A 16,164-nucleotide genomic window follows, 5' to 3' on the forward strand; every position below is an offset into this window, starting at 1 on the left:
TTTTCATTCGCTGGACGACAGTCGACGCAGGCGCTCCACTCGCGATGTCGTTTGTTCCTATGTGGAGAATCACTATTGTGTAGTGGTGTAGTTTCTCAAAGTGTTTTATGTGTTGTTGAGCGGATCTCACGAGAGTTGTGTCTGGATGAACCCAGCATTGAGCATTTGGGAAGTAGTCCTCAATATCCCGACACATCGAGTCTGTGAGGAAGCAGACCTGAAGACCTGCGAGAGAGAAGAAATGCTGCTTTATGCTGTGTTCACTATATGAGTTATGATTGTATGTTTATTAATATTTCATGTATTAGCTGCTTACCTTGAGGTATGACATACGTTCTTCTGTTGATTGTAGTTGTTATTGTGCTTTTTTCTGAAGAGAAATTAAGAATATTAGAGATAAAATACACTTGTTACAAAAGATCCATTGAGATTTCAAACCAGTTCATTATAAAGTTACGGGCTGTTTTATTTGCTCATCAAGGCCTTTAAATGGAGCACAAATGCAGACAGCAGCAGTAACTCGAATTAAGCTTTTCTCTAGCTGACACACTTGATATAGTCGGCGGTTTTTGAGTCATTTATTGCTTGATTAAATGAACATTTGCTTCTATTTATGCCATTTATGATCAGGTATAAAAACATGTTTTTACAACAGGCAGTGTAGTTTTTGCTGGTCATGTGATCTCAACATGTCTGACCCGCTCCATGTCAAATAAAACCACTTTAATTATGAGACTCGTATGACATTCTTCAAAATATCAATCATTTCTGTAGAGCTGGACATTTTAATAATGATCAAATGACTGAGTTCAGCTTTGAGAATGAAACCAACCTGTTTGTTCCTCAGTTTCTTCATCTTTCACTCTGAATGTTTCTTCAACCTTCACGTCTTCATGTTTGACTCTGAATGTTTCTTCAATCTTCACGTCTTCCCTCTTCACTTTAATAAACGCCATCTTTATAATAGTGTGTCAGATGGATCTCAGTCGCTTCACCAGTAGTGCTGCAGTCATCAAGTGTGACTAAAGCAGAGAAACATTGTGTTTTTATACAGATTTCAGGGGGCCGTCCTTACAGGTGAAGATAAAGTACACAAACGCATACAAAGGATGTGAGCAGTTATAGGAACAGCTCTAATCCAATCAGCACAACTATAGCCCTGATTATCATAGACATCAGGAAGAGTCGCACCTTCATCCATTCATTCACACTTGTAGCGAAGGCGTGCTACTTTATAATATGCTGATTGAGGCGGCCAAATATGGACACGATTCCGGTCAGAGAATCAAGAGTCGGAGAATAGATTCCTCACAAAGATGTATTTATTAACAGTCTTTGGTTTGCCATCTGTATTAATGGTCTAAAGGAACAATAAAGAAATATAATTACAATATTATTCTGATAATAATTTACGCACTGGCATTATAGACAAACAAATACAATAAACAAGGATTAAACACTCAGGTCTGCATCTCTAACAGTAATGACAGTATTATCAATGCAAATAGTCATAATAAACCGAGCAATGATGCATTATTAGTATAAACACATTGGTGAAGCAGTTTAGAATACTGACAATGCTAATACTGATTAGCGTCTTTCTCTCGCGGCAAATTACGGCCGCTACGGCGCTCAAAACTCACCGATGATAACCACAGAATGATCGCGGGACATCAATAACATATCCAATAAACATACATAAGCAGATGTACTTACATCAAGGCATAAACGCATTAAACAGAAGCTTAAACAAGCGTGAAGAGATGAACATTCACCACATTGACTTCCTGCGTGTAACACTCTTATCTATCCGTGTGACAACAACTTTGGTTCCTAAGACAGTCTTTCGTACACAGCCGCCCCCAATTATCTGACGGGATAATTGTAAACACCAAGAAAGTCTGTCTAGTGTCTAAGACTCTTCCTCAAAGTGAGGAAGTGGAATCAGCCTAACCACTGGGCGGGTGTAGGATTTTCCATTAACACTGACACGAGCAGTGCGAACTTTCCCGTCAGGTCCAGCCAACGTCTCAGTCACTGTGCCCACAGGCCAGAGGGCACGAGGAAGTTGGGGATCAACAATGAGAACCACTTTGCCCACAGTTAACTCTTTGCCATCCTTTCGCCATTTATGCCGGTCCTGTAAACTTGGGAGGTAATCCCGGATAAAGGCAGTCCAGAACTGATCCGCCAACACCTGACTGTGTCTCCATCTGCGTCTTCCTAGCATATTGGAAGAGTCGAAAAAGACTTGAGGTAGAGAGGAATCACGACGGCCCATAAGGAGCAGATTCGGAGTCACTGGGTCAACGTCTGCTATGTCGGAAGATACATAGCCGAGAGGCTTGGCATTTAGAATACCCTCAACCTCCGCGAATAAAGTCCGTAGCACTGGCTCTGGCACTGTTTGCTCTCGCAGGATGACCCGAAGTGCAGCCTTTACAGATTTGACTTCACGCTCCCAGGTTCCTCCGAAATGAGGAGCATTAGGTGGAATGTGACGGAATCTGATCTTCTGTGGAGCAAGCAGTTCTTGAAGCTTGGGTGCCATGGCATCAAAAGTGTCACGTAGTTCTCGGCCTCCTCCTACAAAGTTGGTACCATTGTCACAGAGCAATTCCATGGGCTTACCTCGTCTTGCTATAAAGGAACGCAGAGACAGCAGGAATGCATCAGTGTCAAGATGGTCTAACAGATCAAGGTGCACACATCGAGTTGTCATGCACTTGTAAAGGATGCCCCATCTTTTTTCGTGGCGACGACCAACTTTAACTGAAAGGGGGCCGAAGCAATCTACCCCAGTAGAATAGAATGGCGGCTGGTGAAGTTGCAGCCTGCAAGATGGAAGATCGGCCATTTGGGGAACTTCAGGCTTGGCTCGCCAGAACTGACAATCTTGGCATTTGCGTTGTTGCTTACGGATGGCTTCCCTGCCCCGAAGTATCCAATACTGGCGACGCAATTCCGCTAACACCCTTTCAGAACCAGGATGCAGAAGTCGACGGTCAATCTCCTTAATTAACAGCTTTGTTGTAGAATGACCAGGATCCAACAGTATAGGATGAATGGCATCAAGGTCAAGGTCACTCGCTCTTCGTAACCGTCCCCCTACTCTGATAAGACCTGTGTCCTTATCATACTCCGGTGCAAGGGATGCCAAACGGCTAGTAGCTGAAATCAGCTGTCCAGTCTTCAGAGCTTGGACTTCTAATGGGAATGAGTCCTGTTGAGCTTGGGCCAGGATAAGTTTCTCTGCTTCAACATAGTCATCCGCTTGCAGAGAAGAGTCATCGTCTGCAGTAGCCGCCCCGTGTAGGGACCTGACAGTGGCCTCAACAAGCTCTTGCCATGTGTGGAATTGATCAGGGTCCACAGGTAAATGATTGGAGACTTTGACAGTGCCGATGAATGCAGTTTTCCTCAACTCACTGATCTCCGATTCTACCTCAGTGACGGGTGTAGATGGCCATTGGTCAGAAGGTTGAAAGAGAAAGTCTGGTCCTGAACTCCACTGGTGGGGTCCTGCGATCTGGGTCAGTGTCAGGCCTCTTGTGATGTGATCAGCAGGGTTATGAGCTGAATCGATGTACCGCCATTCAGCAGTGTCTGTGAGGGTCTGGATCTCTGCTATGCGTGTCCCTACAAATACCTTATAACGACAGGACTCCGAGGTGATCCAGTTCAACACGGTTGTGGAGTCAGACCAGAGGGTGACGGTATGAAGATTAAGAGACAACTCAGTCTGAATCACTTTGGCTAGCTGGGCGCCAGTCAGGGCTGCACTCAGCTCCAAACGAGGCATAGAGAGGCTTTTTCTGGGAGCCACTCTGGATCTGGCCAGAACAAAGGCGACATGAACATGACCTTGATCATCAGTAGTACGCAAATAGGCCACTGAGCCATACGCTCTTTCTGATGCATCGCAAAATACGTGGAGTTCCCGGATGACACTCGGGTAATCAGCACAGGCCGGGGCATAAGGTCGAGGAAAGTGCATCTGAAGGAGATTAGGAATCTCTCGTATCCATGCTAGCCACTTCTCTCTTAGCTGTAAAGGGTTTATTGGATCGTCCCAGCCCAAATTCTGCTTCCAGAGGTCTTGGATGAGAACCTTAGCCCGGGTGGTGAACGGGATGATGTACCCCAGTGGGTCGTACTGGCTGGCCACGGTTTTGTATACGTTCCTCATAGTAGGCTCTAGGGACTCGGTTGATCGCAAGTTATAACCTAGGGTGTCATTGAGACAGTCCCACCGTAGGCCCAGAGTGGGTTCTTGTAGGTCTGTACGAGCTTTTGTCAACCTCAGTTCACTGTTAGCAGACCTTGCTTCGGCGGGAAGGTGTTCGATGACAGAGGGTACGTTGCAGGCCCACTGTCTCAGGTCGAAGCCTCCCTCAGACAGTAATTGACGAAGTCCATCAACTACCTCCTTAGCTTCATCAGCGTTTGAAGTGCTGTACAGGCAGTTATCAACATAGAAGGAATTCTCCACTATGTTAACCAGACTGGCCTGGTCGTTCTGCTGGATTTGAGCACTGCGCTGGAGGGCGTAAATGACGCAACACGGGCTGCATGTAGTTCCAAACGGAAGCAGCTGCCATTCATATATCTCAGGCTCCTGGTCTCTGCTCATGTTCCTCCAAAGAAACCGTAACAATGGTTTGTCCCTGGGCAACAAGCGTACCTGATGGAACATGGCTTTTATGTCCCCACTCACAGCCACTGTGTGTTGTCGGAACCGCAGGAGCACACCTAACAGCGAGGATCCCAGCATCGGCCCAGGAAGCAGCTGACTGTTCAATGACTGGCCCTGGTGTTGGAATGAACAGTTAAAGACGATCCTGTTCTTGCCATTATGTTGCACAATATGGTGCGGGATAAACCAGGACTCTGAGGTATTGTGTGCTTCTTCTGTGGTTATTTTGGCTACATACCCAGCAGATTCCAACTTGCGGATTTCAGTGCAGTAGGCTTTTGCTAGTTCTGGATCTCGTGCCAATCTGCGCTCTGTACTGCGAAGACAAGGAAGAACAGCGTTCTTGTCGGTATGGAATATTGTCATGGGCATGCGTCGGAGCAATGGTGTGGCATAACGTTGAACACCATCTACGTTTACACTGGTGGTGGCGTTTTGGAGCATAGCAAGAGCGTCTTTGTCTTGCTTGGACCTGGTGACCATCTTCTCATTGTATGGGAAGGTGTCTAGCTGCCAGAGACGTTCGACGTGCCGAATCAAATCATCATGAAGTGGAGTGGTGTTGATATTAAGGCACTGCTGATAACACCGTGAGGGCTGCTTGGGGCTCATTGGACCCTGAAGAGACCATCCCAGCTGTGTTCTGATGGCTATTGGACCTCCGTCTGGTCCTCTGCATACAGGCTGTATCGGCGTTAAGAGGTGCGGCATGTCAGAACCAATTAGGAGTAGTGGTTTGACTCTGTCAACAGGAAGAAGAGGAAGATCTCTCAGATGACGATATGCTCGTTGGAGTGCAGCCACTGGGTAGTTATGATCTGCAAGACTCAAACCGGGCGCAGTAAAGGCATTGGAAATAGTGAACCTCTGCATGGGTTTGGTGACCGCTGAAACCTCAAAGGAAACGGACGAACCGTTAAGTTCTGCATGAGATTGCTGAACAGTCTGTAAATGAAGTAACTCTGGAGTACAGAAAAGCTTGAGCTGCTGCACGACTGGGGAAAGCACGAGTGTTCTCTCTGATCCATCATCAAGAACCGCATATGCCTCCATCGTGTGATGTCCATTGTGCAGGAGGACCTTGACGACCTTCAGCATGACTCTGGGTGTACGGTTCGGTCTGTCCAAGTAAACTCGGGTCGATGGGAGGCTAACAGTGAGGACAGCACTGGTGGTGTCTTTGATAGAATCGTGTAGAACTGTAAGATGTAGCTCTTTACAGATTCTACATGGACGTTTGAGGTTACAAGACTCTACAGCATGTGACCTTCCACATCTCCAACATCGTTTACCATCCTTAATCCAAGATACGATCCGAGAGGTAGTCAACTTCTTAAACGCCTCACAAGCGTTAAGGTAGTGATCCCGGTTGTCACAATGTGGACAGTATGGCTTGGGCTTGGAGCTGGATTTAGGGGATGTCGGCTCAGAAGTCCTAGCTACACTCTCACGTGTCAGAAGAACTGGCCTTGGCTGTCTTGGATGAGGTGGTATTCTAGCTCTACCAGGGGGCTTCAGAGCTTCACTTTGGAACATAGCTGCAGCTCTGCTCGAAATTCGTTTTGCTTGGGATTTAATCTGGAGCCAGTCTGCGAAATCAGGTAGTGTGTAAGTCTTGTCGGTGCCAGTCTGGAGAATACCCCGATTTAGGCAGTATTCGACAAAACTGTCGCGATAAGCTGGTGGCAGTTTACTCAAGAGACGGTCTACATGTGAGCCACACAAAAGCTCGTACCCATTCTGACCTTCAAGTGTACTCAGCATACCCACTAAAGACTGTACTGACAAGGCGAATGAGTCAAAGGCATTGGCATCACCCAGCTTAAGAGGTGGGGTACTCAAGATGGCACCCAACTCAGACTGAACAAGCTGTCTTGGTTGTCCATACTTATCCTGAAGTGCATGCAGAGCAGCAGTGTAAGGCTGGGGATGATACATGAAGGATTTAGCGAGCTGATGAGCACTAGGAAGTTCCAAATGACTCAAGAGAACATGATATTTATACTGTTCACTGATATGATGGTGCTTACTCAACAAATTGTCCAATGCTAACTTAAACAAAGCAAAGTCACTCTCAGCACCACTCGCAAAGACTGGTAACATGGGTCGTGGAATGCCATATGCTGATGCGAGCAGAATCTCTGGACTCAGTTGAGGTGAGTAGGCAATTGAGGGGGAAGGCTCAGATACTTTAACGTAATCAGGAGCATGACGTGTTGTCGTTGATGCTTGGTGACTGAAGACAGGGAACTGCGACAGACCTGGAAGTGTGGTCACCGGCGTTGTGGCTGTTTGTTGTAGCCTGTAGCGAAGGGTAGGTAATGTGGCAGTAACAGGCTGCTGTGTCACACGCTGCATGTTGCTGCTCATGGAGTAAGCAGCGGAGGTCGGGATGGTGAACTCTACTGCCGACTGAGAGGCCACATTCGATGCTAATGACACACGGTGTACTGGAACCGCAGTAGAAGCCCTTGGTGCTACATTAGGGACTGACGGTAAGAATGCTTGTGGTGGTCTAGGTGACGCTGCAGTGACCTCAGGATCAGGCAGTGCCGTAAGACAGGGCAAAAGCGTTGATGTCACAGCGGGTGACTGGAAGGAGGGCTGCTGAGGTTCGGAAGGCATGAGCTGTGGTGAACAAGCCTGGCTCCGTGCTGCAAGCTGTGGAGCGTTTGGAGAACCAGAGTCTGTAGGAACTGGAGTGGTTGCTCTAGAGTCTTCAGAAAGCATAGAGGATACAAGCTTAGCTACTTCGAGTTCAGACTCTGCATCTTGAAGCTTGCGCTGTAATTCTAGTTTCCTCAACAGAGCCTTCTTCGCGGCTATCGCTTCCTCTTGCATTCGCTGAGCCTCTTTAGCTTGTGTCTGCAGTCTCTGATATTCCAGATCAATCAATGAGTCCTCTTCTACCTGCTGTCGTAGACTGTCATACTGTCTTTGTTTGATCTTCTCCTCCAACATAGCAGTCTGGACGCTAGAAAGCTCTGGTGGGATGTAAACGCCATCGGATGTAACGGAACGCCTACTTGTCTTGGATTGAGAGCTGGCACCACTGCGTGACGTTTTCCTCGAGCTGCTTTGGGGATGACTAGGACATTGAGAGGAAGCTTTTGGAGAAGGGTCACCAGCAGGATGGTAGCCAACCTCGTAATCATCCAGATGTGTAGGCAGATTAATCTTGCGTCGAGATCTGGACATTGTCTCTGATAGGTCACTTTCCGCTTTGTCCATATTGGTTCGATCTTGCTCTCAATCCGGCTCGAAGGACCACTTTTGTAGCGAAGGCGTGCTACTTTATAATATGCTGATTGAGGCGGCCAAATATGGACACGATTCCGGTCAGAGAATCAAGAGTCGGAGAATAGATTCCTCACAAAGATGTATTTATTAACAGTCTTTGGTTTGCCATCTGTATTAATGGTCTAAAGGAACAATAAAGAAATATAATTACAATATTATTCTGATAATAATTTACGCACTGGCATTATAGACAAACAAATACAATAAACAAGGATTAAACACTCAGGTCTGCATCTCTAACAGTAATGACAGTATTATCAATGCAAATAGTCATAATAAACCGAGCAATGATGCATTATTAGTATAAACACATTGGTGAAGCAGTTTAGAATACTGACAATGCTAATACTGATTAGCGTCTTTCTCTCGCGGCAAATTACGGCCGCTACGGCGCTCAAAACTCACCGATGATAACCACAGAATGATCGCGGGACATCAATAACATATCCAATAAACATACATAAGCAGATGTACTTACATCAAGGCATAAACGCATTAAACAGAAGCTTAAACAAGCGTGAAGAGATGAACATTCACCACATTGACTTCCTGCGTGTAACACTCTTATCTATCCGTGTGACAACAACTTTGGTTCCTAAGACAGTCTTTCGTACAACACTTAACTCAGATATTGATTAGCATCAACAATCACACCAATTAAAGTCATGAGGCAGAAGCAGCAACAGCCATTAAAGACAAAAGGTCAAAAGCCTCACTTACCATGATTTTACATTTGTATTCCCACACACCTGAAGCGAAAGAGATTCGTTTAAATTTACATTTGTGCATTTAGCAGACGTTTTTTTCCAAAGCAACTTACAACTCAGGAGTACAAGAAGCGATCCGTCATGAAGAGGCAACGAAACATAAAAAGTGCCTGAAGTTTTGGACATTACCCAGAGGATCACATGCTAGGACAGGGAAGGAGTAGAAGAAAATAGAAGGAAAAGAAAAATTTTAAGATGAGGTTAAGTGCTCGTGTAGTGATGCTTGTGACGTTTTTGAAACTTCACCATCATTAAGTATGTGGCCAATTGGGTACCTCTTTGCTTTGTATATAAGTTTGTTGTTCATGCCCCCCTGGAGTGCGTCTTGGTCGAAAGCCCGCCCCTTTTTCCTCGCACTGTTGTGGATCGCAGAGGTATGTGTTTGTAGCAATGTAGCTTTGTTGTTAGAGTTGAATGCTATGAGTGATATCATGCGATCTTTACTTTAGTGTGACGTTGATCCGCCAGAGTTTTGTGTGTGCGTGGTGTACTGCTTACCCTCAGGTACGTTTTAATGTGGTACATTCGGTGTTGTGAGAAGTTTGGTTTAAGTTTCCTGTAAGTTATGCGTTTTAGCGCGGTGTGTTTACAGGGTGCCCACCTGCGCGTCCGGACAGCACAGTCGACAGATCGGTGCACCAGCTGTTCACCCACCAACTAAAGGAGCTACAGTATGACGTGTGTGTGTGTGTGTGTGTGGGGTTGTGAGTGTCCCATCGTCTAATAAGGTGAGTAGTTTGTTTCTCCCTTGTAAATCGTGTATGTTTTAAGTTGAAAGTGTAATACATGTTTACGTTTAGGGTCCTCGTTAAGGCATTGCGCCTGCTCTGCTCTCCTCTCTCTCTCTCTCTCCAATCCGCGCTCTGGGCCGCGCTGCTGCTTTGGGTCATCAGACACTTCTAGTCCAGTGGCTAAGTGGGCTGGATATTTGTTTCTTTTTGTTGTGGTCGTTATTTTGGTTGGTTTAATTTGTTTTTGTTATTTGTATTGAGTTATTTTGTATTACTGTCACCAACTCTCAGTTCCTTTTGTGATTTTGACTGTTTTGTTAACAGTCACTATTAATTGGAGTGATTACCGCTATGCGGTATCAATGATCTCGGTGATATTGAAATCTTGAGCCGTGATCAGTTCTGAGTTTGATCTTTGCTGCTGTGACAGTATACGCTGCCTTCTTTAATTAATACTTTTACATTTGGCTAATTTGAGTATTGTACGTTTTGTTTATATTTGTTCAGTATTTTGATTCTGGTTTGTTTGTCTTCTAATGTAATTCTTTTCTTTGTGTGTTTTGCAGGAGCTGAGTGTTCCTTGGGAGCGGGCTGGTGTTGGGTTACACAGGCTTCACTTTAATACGGGTTGTCATTTATTGCTGTGTCACTATTTCTGGTCATTATTTGCAGTGATTCTTTGTGGATGTGATTTTGATTGGTGAGATTTCTTTTGTGCACTGGGTGTACCATACTAGCCCGCTTCTCATAAAGGAAGCCTCAGCCTCCCTTTGCATTGGTTAATTTTGTTTTCTTTTTTTTTATTTGACTACAACAATTAAATGCTGTGATTTTAAATTTTGTAAACTCTTTTTAACTTTAATAAAGATATCTGTTTAAACGGAAACTCACGCCTCTTGCCCTTTCCAAGTGGAGCTTATTTGCGTGTTCTTTTTGGATAATTTCCCCGTTTTCGGGGTGGCGTAGTCATTACAAATCAGCCACTTGCTACACTCGCAGAAGAGGTGAGTTTTAAGCTGTCTATTAAATGTTGTCAGTGATTCTGCAATTCAGATGGAGGTGGGAAGATCGTTCCACCAGCAGGGAACGGTGAATGTGAATGTTCTGGAGAGGGATTTTCTGCCTCTCTGTGATGGTACCACAAGCCGTCTCTCCTTAGCTGAGCGAAGGCTTCTGGTGGGGGTGTAGACTCATAGGAGCGAGTCAAAGTATGCAGGAGCGGAGCTCGTGGTGGATCTGTAAGTGAGCTCCTTGAACTTGATGCGAGCAGCGAGTGGTAGCCAGTGCAGAGAGATGAAGAGTGGTGTGATATGGGCCCTTTTGGGCTCGTTGAAGATCAGACGTGCTGCTGCATTCTGGATCAGTTGAAGCGTTTTGAAAAACACCTACTGTATATACATATAGAATTCTGCATTAAACAATTTCGTAAGGGAAAAAAATCAACTCCCTTTTCACAGACTGTGATGGTGCGTTTTAACGGTCATCAATATTGTAAATCCTGCAACGTTTTTGTATTCTCATTTTTTTTTAAATGTATGTACATTTATAACACTAATAATTTGTATTTTATTACTTTTGCATCAAATTACAAAAACAAGTTCCCGCTGCTATGAGGTTGTTTATAATACAGAGTCTATGGGAGTGATGGTAAAAATTTACATATTTCTCTCTTTTGCCTGCCGTTATCAATCTCACTCTATTTTTTCCCTCTTTTTGAAAGTTGTGAAATCACTATTGTGGCATTTTTCTTTTGCTATGCGAGCAAATGGACACTCAAAAAAATATTTATAACTATAATAGTTAACCCAACTATGAAAAGGGTCTAGTGTAGATTCCAAGTGATCAGGGCGTTCCAGTTCAGTCCATTGCAAAGGTTCCTCCAGTCGTGGGCGCTCATGAAACGTAAGCAATAACGCACGTCCAAGTGAACCAGACGGAGGGAAGTTAGCAAGTGAAGGGCATAATAAAAACAAACTGGAACGGAGAACAGGAGTCCGAAGTATAATCAATTGAAGAAAATGTTCACTGAAGAACAGTTTGCAGTTTCATCAGCCGTATCAGATTCAGCACAGAGTTGGTAGGCTGCTCTGCATACATTCACATTTCCACAGCAATTATACTCTAACACAGGCCAATAAATGCTTTTGAATTTGTGAATTGGTCAGGCCTGGGTGACCTCAATGACCTCGGCTGTCATAGTCAGCTAGAAAAGTAGATATATGTTTTAAAGTTTTTTACTGGGACACATTTCTCAATACTTACAGAGCTGCCAACTTTTAAAAAAACGTAGGGGCCAACAAAAATTTTGCTGCGTACAGAGCAAAAATAGCAAAAAATAAATAAATAAATAAATAATAATAATAATAATAATATAATAATAGCTATATATACACACACATACATCACAGAAAACACTCTCTGCATCAGCATTTGAATGGGGTAGTATTGTTTTTTGTTTTTCTTGAATTAAAGGTTGATAATTAATTCTGTATTAAGACAAAATGCATCTATATGACACTTTGTATTTACAGTATATCCTATAGACACACACACACACACACACACACACACACACACAATTTTAAAGCACTATGTAGAGGCATGATTTTGTCTAAATATAAAAAATTGATAATACATCAGCCTACAGCATACTTTTACAGGGAAGAAAAAGGAAAACATCTGTCTGTCCTGTCTGTTGCTCTTCTGTCTGTTGTGCAGCTTTTTTGCTGTGGCTGATCTTTAAAAAAAAACAGTGTTGTAGTAAAAATTACGTTAAGTAGTAAAAACTACCCTTTTGAAAAAGTAGCTACACTACAAGTTACTATCAAAAAGTAGCTACATTAAAACCACTTTTTTCTTTTTCTTACAATGAGATTGTTACAAATATGTGAATAATTGTTAATGAAGAATGTTATAATATTTGGGGTTTCAAGCAACATAATGCAATGTAATTATGATTTCAAAGAGTATGGGGTGAATTCAGGGTTTTTGGACACTTTTTTTCCAGTCATTTCAATGGCAAAAACTGTCAGAATCATTACACACAATACTCAAATATATCCTATATCTCAAACTCGCTGTCAAAGTGCAAAATGGATACAAATTTAACATCAGTGGAAGAACAAAATGTATGCAACTTAAATGAAATACTCAGGAGTCAGGATTAGTCTAAAGATGCGTGTTAAAGGTAGGGTAGGTAGGATTTGGTTAAAAAACTTTTTTTCCAAATTTGTTTAAACTTTCTTTATATATCAATACATAATTAAAATGTAAGTACTCTGAAAAAGAAAGTATGAAAATTGAGTGTCTGTAGACCTCTCACGACTGTTTTAAAGACAGCTCATTATTTCCATTCACTCCACCTTCTCCCTTCTGGGCTCTTTCCAAAGCCACGCCCCCAAAACACATGAACGCGCCACGCCGACCGCGATCAGCTCAGCTGACAGACGCATTATTAACCTGAGGCGAGCGGAGAAGAAGTGTAATAAAAATCTAACTTTATCATTATGAATATAAACAAATAAGATGTCTTTTAGTACTCACTATCAAGCTAGAATACCGATACTGGTAAAGTTTAAAATACACACACAACACAGTGTCTACGACACACACAGATACAAGATAAAAACATCAACATAAACATTGGTAGAGAATATAAAAACAAACCAAGGGCTGAAATAAACGTGCAGGTAAAGTTCCCGGTGAACATGTTAAAAGACTTTAGACAGAGCTAAAGCTAACTTATTTCTAAAAAAAGTTCCTGGATGCGGTGTACTAGCTTTTACACATGCATTTTGTTATCTAAAGTTACATTTTGCGAAATTCAACACGACAGCGATCAACTTGAGCTAGGCATATTGAGTATTTATCATCTCTACTAATGGCTCGCTAAGTGTATAACATTGTAACTTTATGCTAAGTAATGTTATGTTAGCTAAATTAGGCAGCTACGTGTGCTAGTGATACATGCTTCATGAAAACATAAACCAAAAAAATGTATAATCAAAATGAAAGATTACCTGTCCAGCAGAAATACAGCCTCGTGAACTCCTCAAAATCAAACGGGTGCGCCAGGGTTGCCAGGTTTTCACAACAATTGCTACTCAAAACAAGCATTTGGGGGGTAAAATATGTGCCTTTTTGGTAGGGCTGCCTGCTAAAATTCTCAAATCCCGGGGCAAAATATCACATAATTGTGGTCGCTTCAACCTGCGGACATGAAAAACAGCCGCGGCAACAGTGCTGAAGTAGCCCGACTTGGCAACAGTGGGGCGCATGTGGGCAGATCCTGTAGCAAAAGCGGTGGTAGCCATGGTAGCGAGAGAGAGTGACAGTCGCCCAAGCCAATCACTTTCTCAGTTTCGGGCCGAACGAAAATAATGAGCGGTGTTTATTGCAGATTAAAAAGTCTAGAGTCACTCGATTTTTATACTCTCTTTTTCAGAGTACTTACATTTTAATTATGTATTGACATATAAAGAAAGTTTAAACAAATTTGGACAAAAGTGTTTTAGATCATTCTTACCTACCCTACCTTTAAACTCACAGCTCATGCAGTGATGGAGCGCAGCATCTGAACAGAACCGCTAGACCGAGACGCCAGTCATGAGCTGCTCGCGTGAACACTGCGCATTGCTTGACTGTTTATTTTTGTCACAAATTGTTTCGTTTAAACATGGACATTTAAGTCCACATGTCATGAAAACAAGAAACTCTGCTTCTAACCACAGGTCGAGAGCTCTCAGTCCAACCACTCAACTTTGCGATGCTGTTTGTGAACGTTCGTTGGAACTATGTTTCGGGAAACACAGACTCGTTTAACTATGCTTATAGAAACAGAACTTGCGACCATAGTTAGATAGCAACGCTTTCAGGAAACACACCCCTGAGCGTCACAGCGCTACGCTTCACTCATTACAGGACCCAAAACGGTATATAGCTTTTGGTCTCTACACGTATTTATTTGCACATTTATCTTGAACCCCCTCACCAAAAGCATAACTAATCGATCACGAGTGGCTCAACAGGTAGATCTATAGATAAACTCATCTTTCAGGCATTTGACCGACCGGGTTGACACTTCAGCGTGAGAAATCGGGGGTGTGGCGTGTGAAACCAATCAAATGCGTTTGTCTCACGGCCAATGCGTGAGAGTTGGCAGCCCTGTACTTCAAAACTCTTAACACGTGAACACAACATCAGTCTATGTGAGTTAAACTGTAGATCCTTTATCATTGCTTTGCCACGAAATGCACAACTTCTTTCAAATGACACAAATTAACTGCTGTGAAGCTGAAAGCTTGTTTAGAGAACTGTGTGAAGAGTTTTGAAAATATGGTATTAAGTATTGAGAAATGAGTCCTAGCAATAGTAAAAAAAAAAAACTACTCTGCAGCACTACCAGACCAGCCAACATGTACGCATTTTTCGTACTCGGCGCGCATTTTGACCCTTTGGTACGCTTGTACGATTCGCTGCTCTCTATGTACGCATTTTGTTGCATCTCGCATTTCGCCGGTTTCAGTGCAATCTATGACGTTGATTCTGCTGCTGAGCCACAGCGTGTAAGTGGAGTGAAAAGCTTTCGGCCAATCAGAGCGCTTCATTTGACCCCTCCACTTACATGCCCCTCCTAGCCAAATGCTTTGCGCCCGCACCGCGTGCGTTCATTTAAATTCAGTGCCTCAAGCAAGCCAGGCAGGCCGGATAACTGCAGGCTTGTATGCCATGGCTGAACCGCCTCATAGAGATACGCTGTTGGCGGTTACAGCCGCGGATCGGGCGGATGACTTGACGAAAAATTATATTTTAATTAAATTTGGGCGGGTGGCGGTTGAACCAATCAAATGGAAAACATACATTGTTAAATATTGTTACAGTGCACTAAGCAAACCTGCAAGCTATGAGCCCAGCTGTCAGTATGCAGGCCTACTTCTCGTCGATGCGACTGACCGGGTTATTTTGTTATGATATTAGTTATATTTTAAAACAGCCAGTCATTGTAGCCTACCACTCGGGAAATAGGCATTTAAAATATAGACAGATTATGAAGTGATGTCATCGGGCAATGACAGCACGAGATGTTCAGAAGAACTCAAGAGCTAAACTTTTCCAAGCTCAATAACATCCAAAGCAAAAAAATAAGGTAAGAAAAATAGTCGAAAAACTTTGCCCATCACAGATGGATAATTAAAATGTGAACATGCACGTTGCACAGTTGCGCGGTGGACTTTCAGTGAATTTCAGTGAATTAATAGAGTTGGCGTTTCTGTAATGTCAAAGATCCATAATTAGTTTCTTGTATGATTTTGTTAGGCCTGCTGGTATAAAATTAATTAACGTAACTGTTGTGTTGCGTCGCGTCTTGCCACATCCAATGTAGAAAGCATTGCTTTCGTTTGAGGGTGCTTAACTTGCACCAGGTGTAGACAAAACGTTACCTGATTGTGACAGATGGTCGAATTCACATGACACATTATAAATTAGCATTATAGTCTGCCATAGGCTACCCTACAATACAGTATCAAAAAAGACCAAAGCCCTCTGATGCAGGGAAGATGAAAAGTGAGGTAAAGAATGAACATTTGATCTAATTGCATAGTATTAAGATACTAGTAAATGAATGGCAGTTATTTTTACCTTAAACTTTATGCAAACAATTGGGTTGTCT

At 43.2% G+C, this 16,164-nt stretch overlaps 1 protein-coding gene across 1 annotated transcript; it reads right to left on the reverse strand.

Annotated features, from left to right (window-relative positions):
- Positions 1-1,301: 1,301 nt before the first annotated feature.
- Positions 1,302-8,559, reverse strand: LOC307126151 (uncharacterized protein). The gene is made up of 2 exons (XM_079816552.1): positions 8,475-8,559; positions 1,302-8,118 (listed from the first exon to the last, which is right to left on the reverse strand). Exon 2 carries the CDS (start codon positions 7,925-7,927, stop codon positions 1,913-1,915), a length of 6,015 nt encoding a protein of 2,004 aa, XP_079672678.1. The 5' UTR covers positions 7,928-8,118; positions 8,475-8,559; the 3' UTR covers positions 1,302-1,912.
- Positions 8,560-16,164: the final 7,605 nt, after the last annotated feature.

The sequence above is a fragment of the Gobio gobio genome (assembly GCF_949357685.1).
Source record: "Gobio gobio genome assembly, chromosome: 5".
Classification (NCBI taxonomy): Eukaryota; Metazoa; Chordata; class Actinopteri; order Cypriniformes; family Gobionidae; genus Gobio; species Gobio gobio.

What these genes read in the sequence shown, in the direction of transcription:
- LOC307126151 (XM_079816552.1), bottom strand. Translation starts at nt 7,927, where the DNA reads ATGGACAAAGCGGAAAGTGACCTATCAGAGACAATGTCCAGATCTCGA.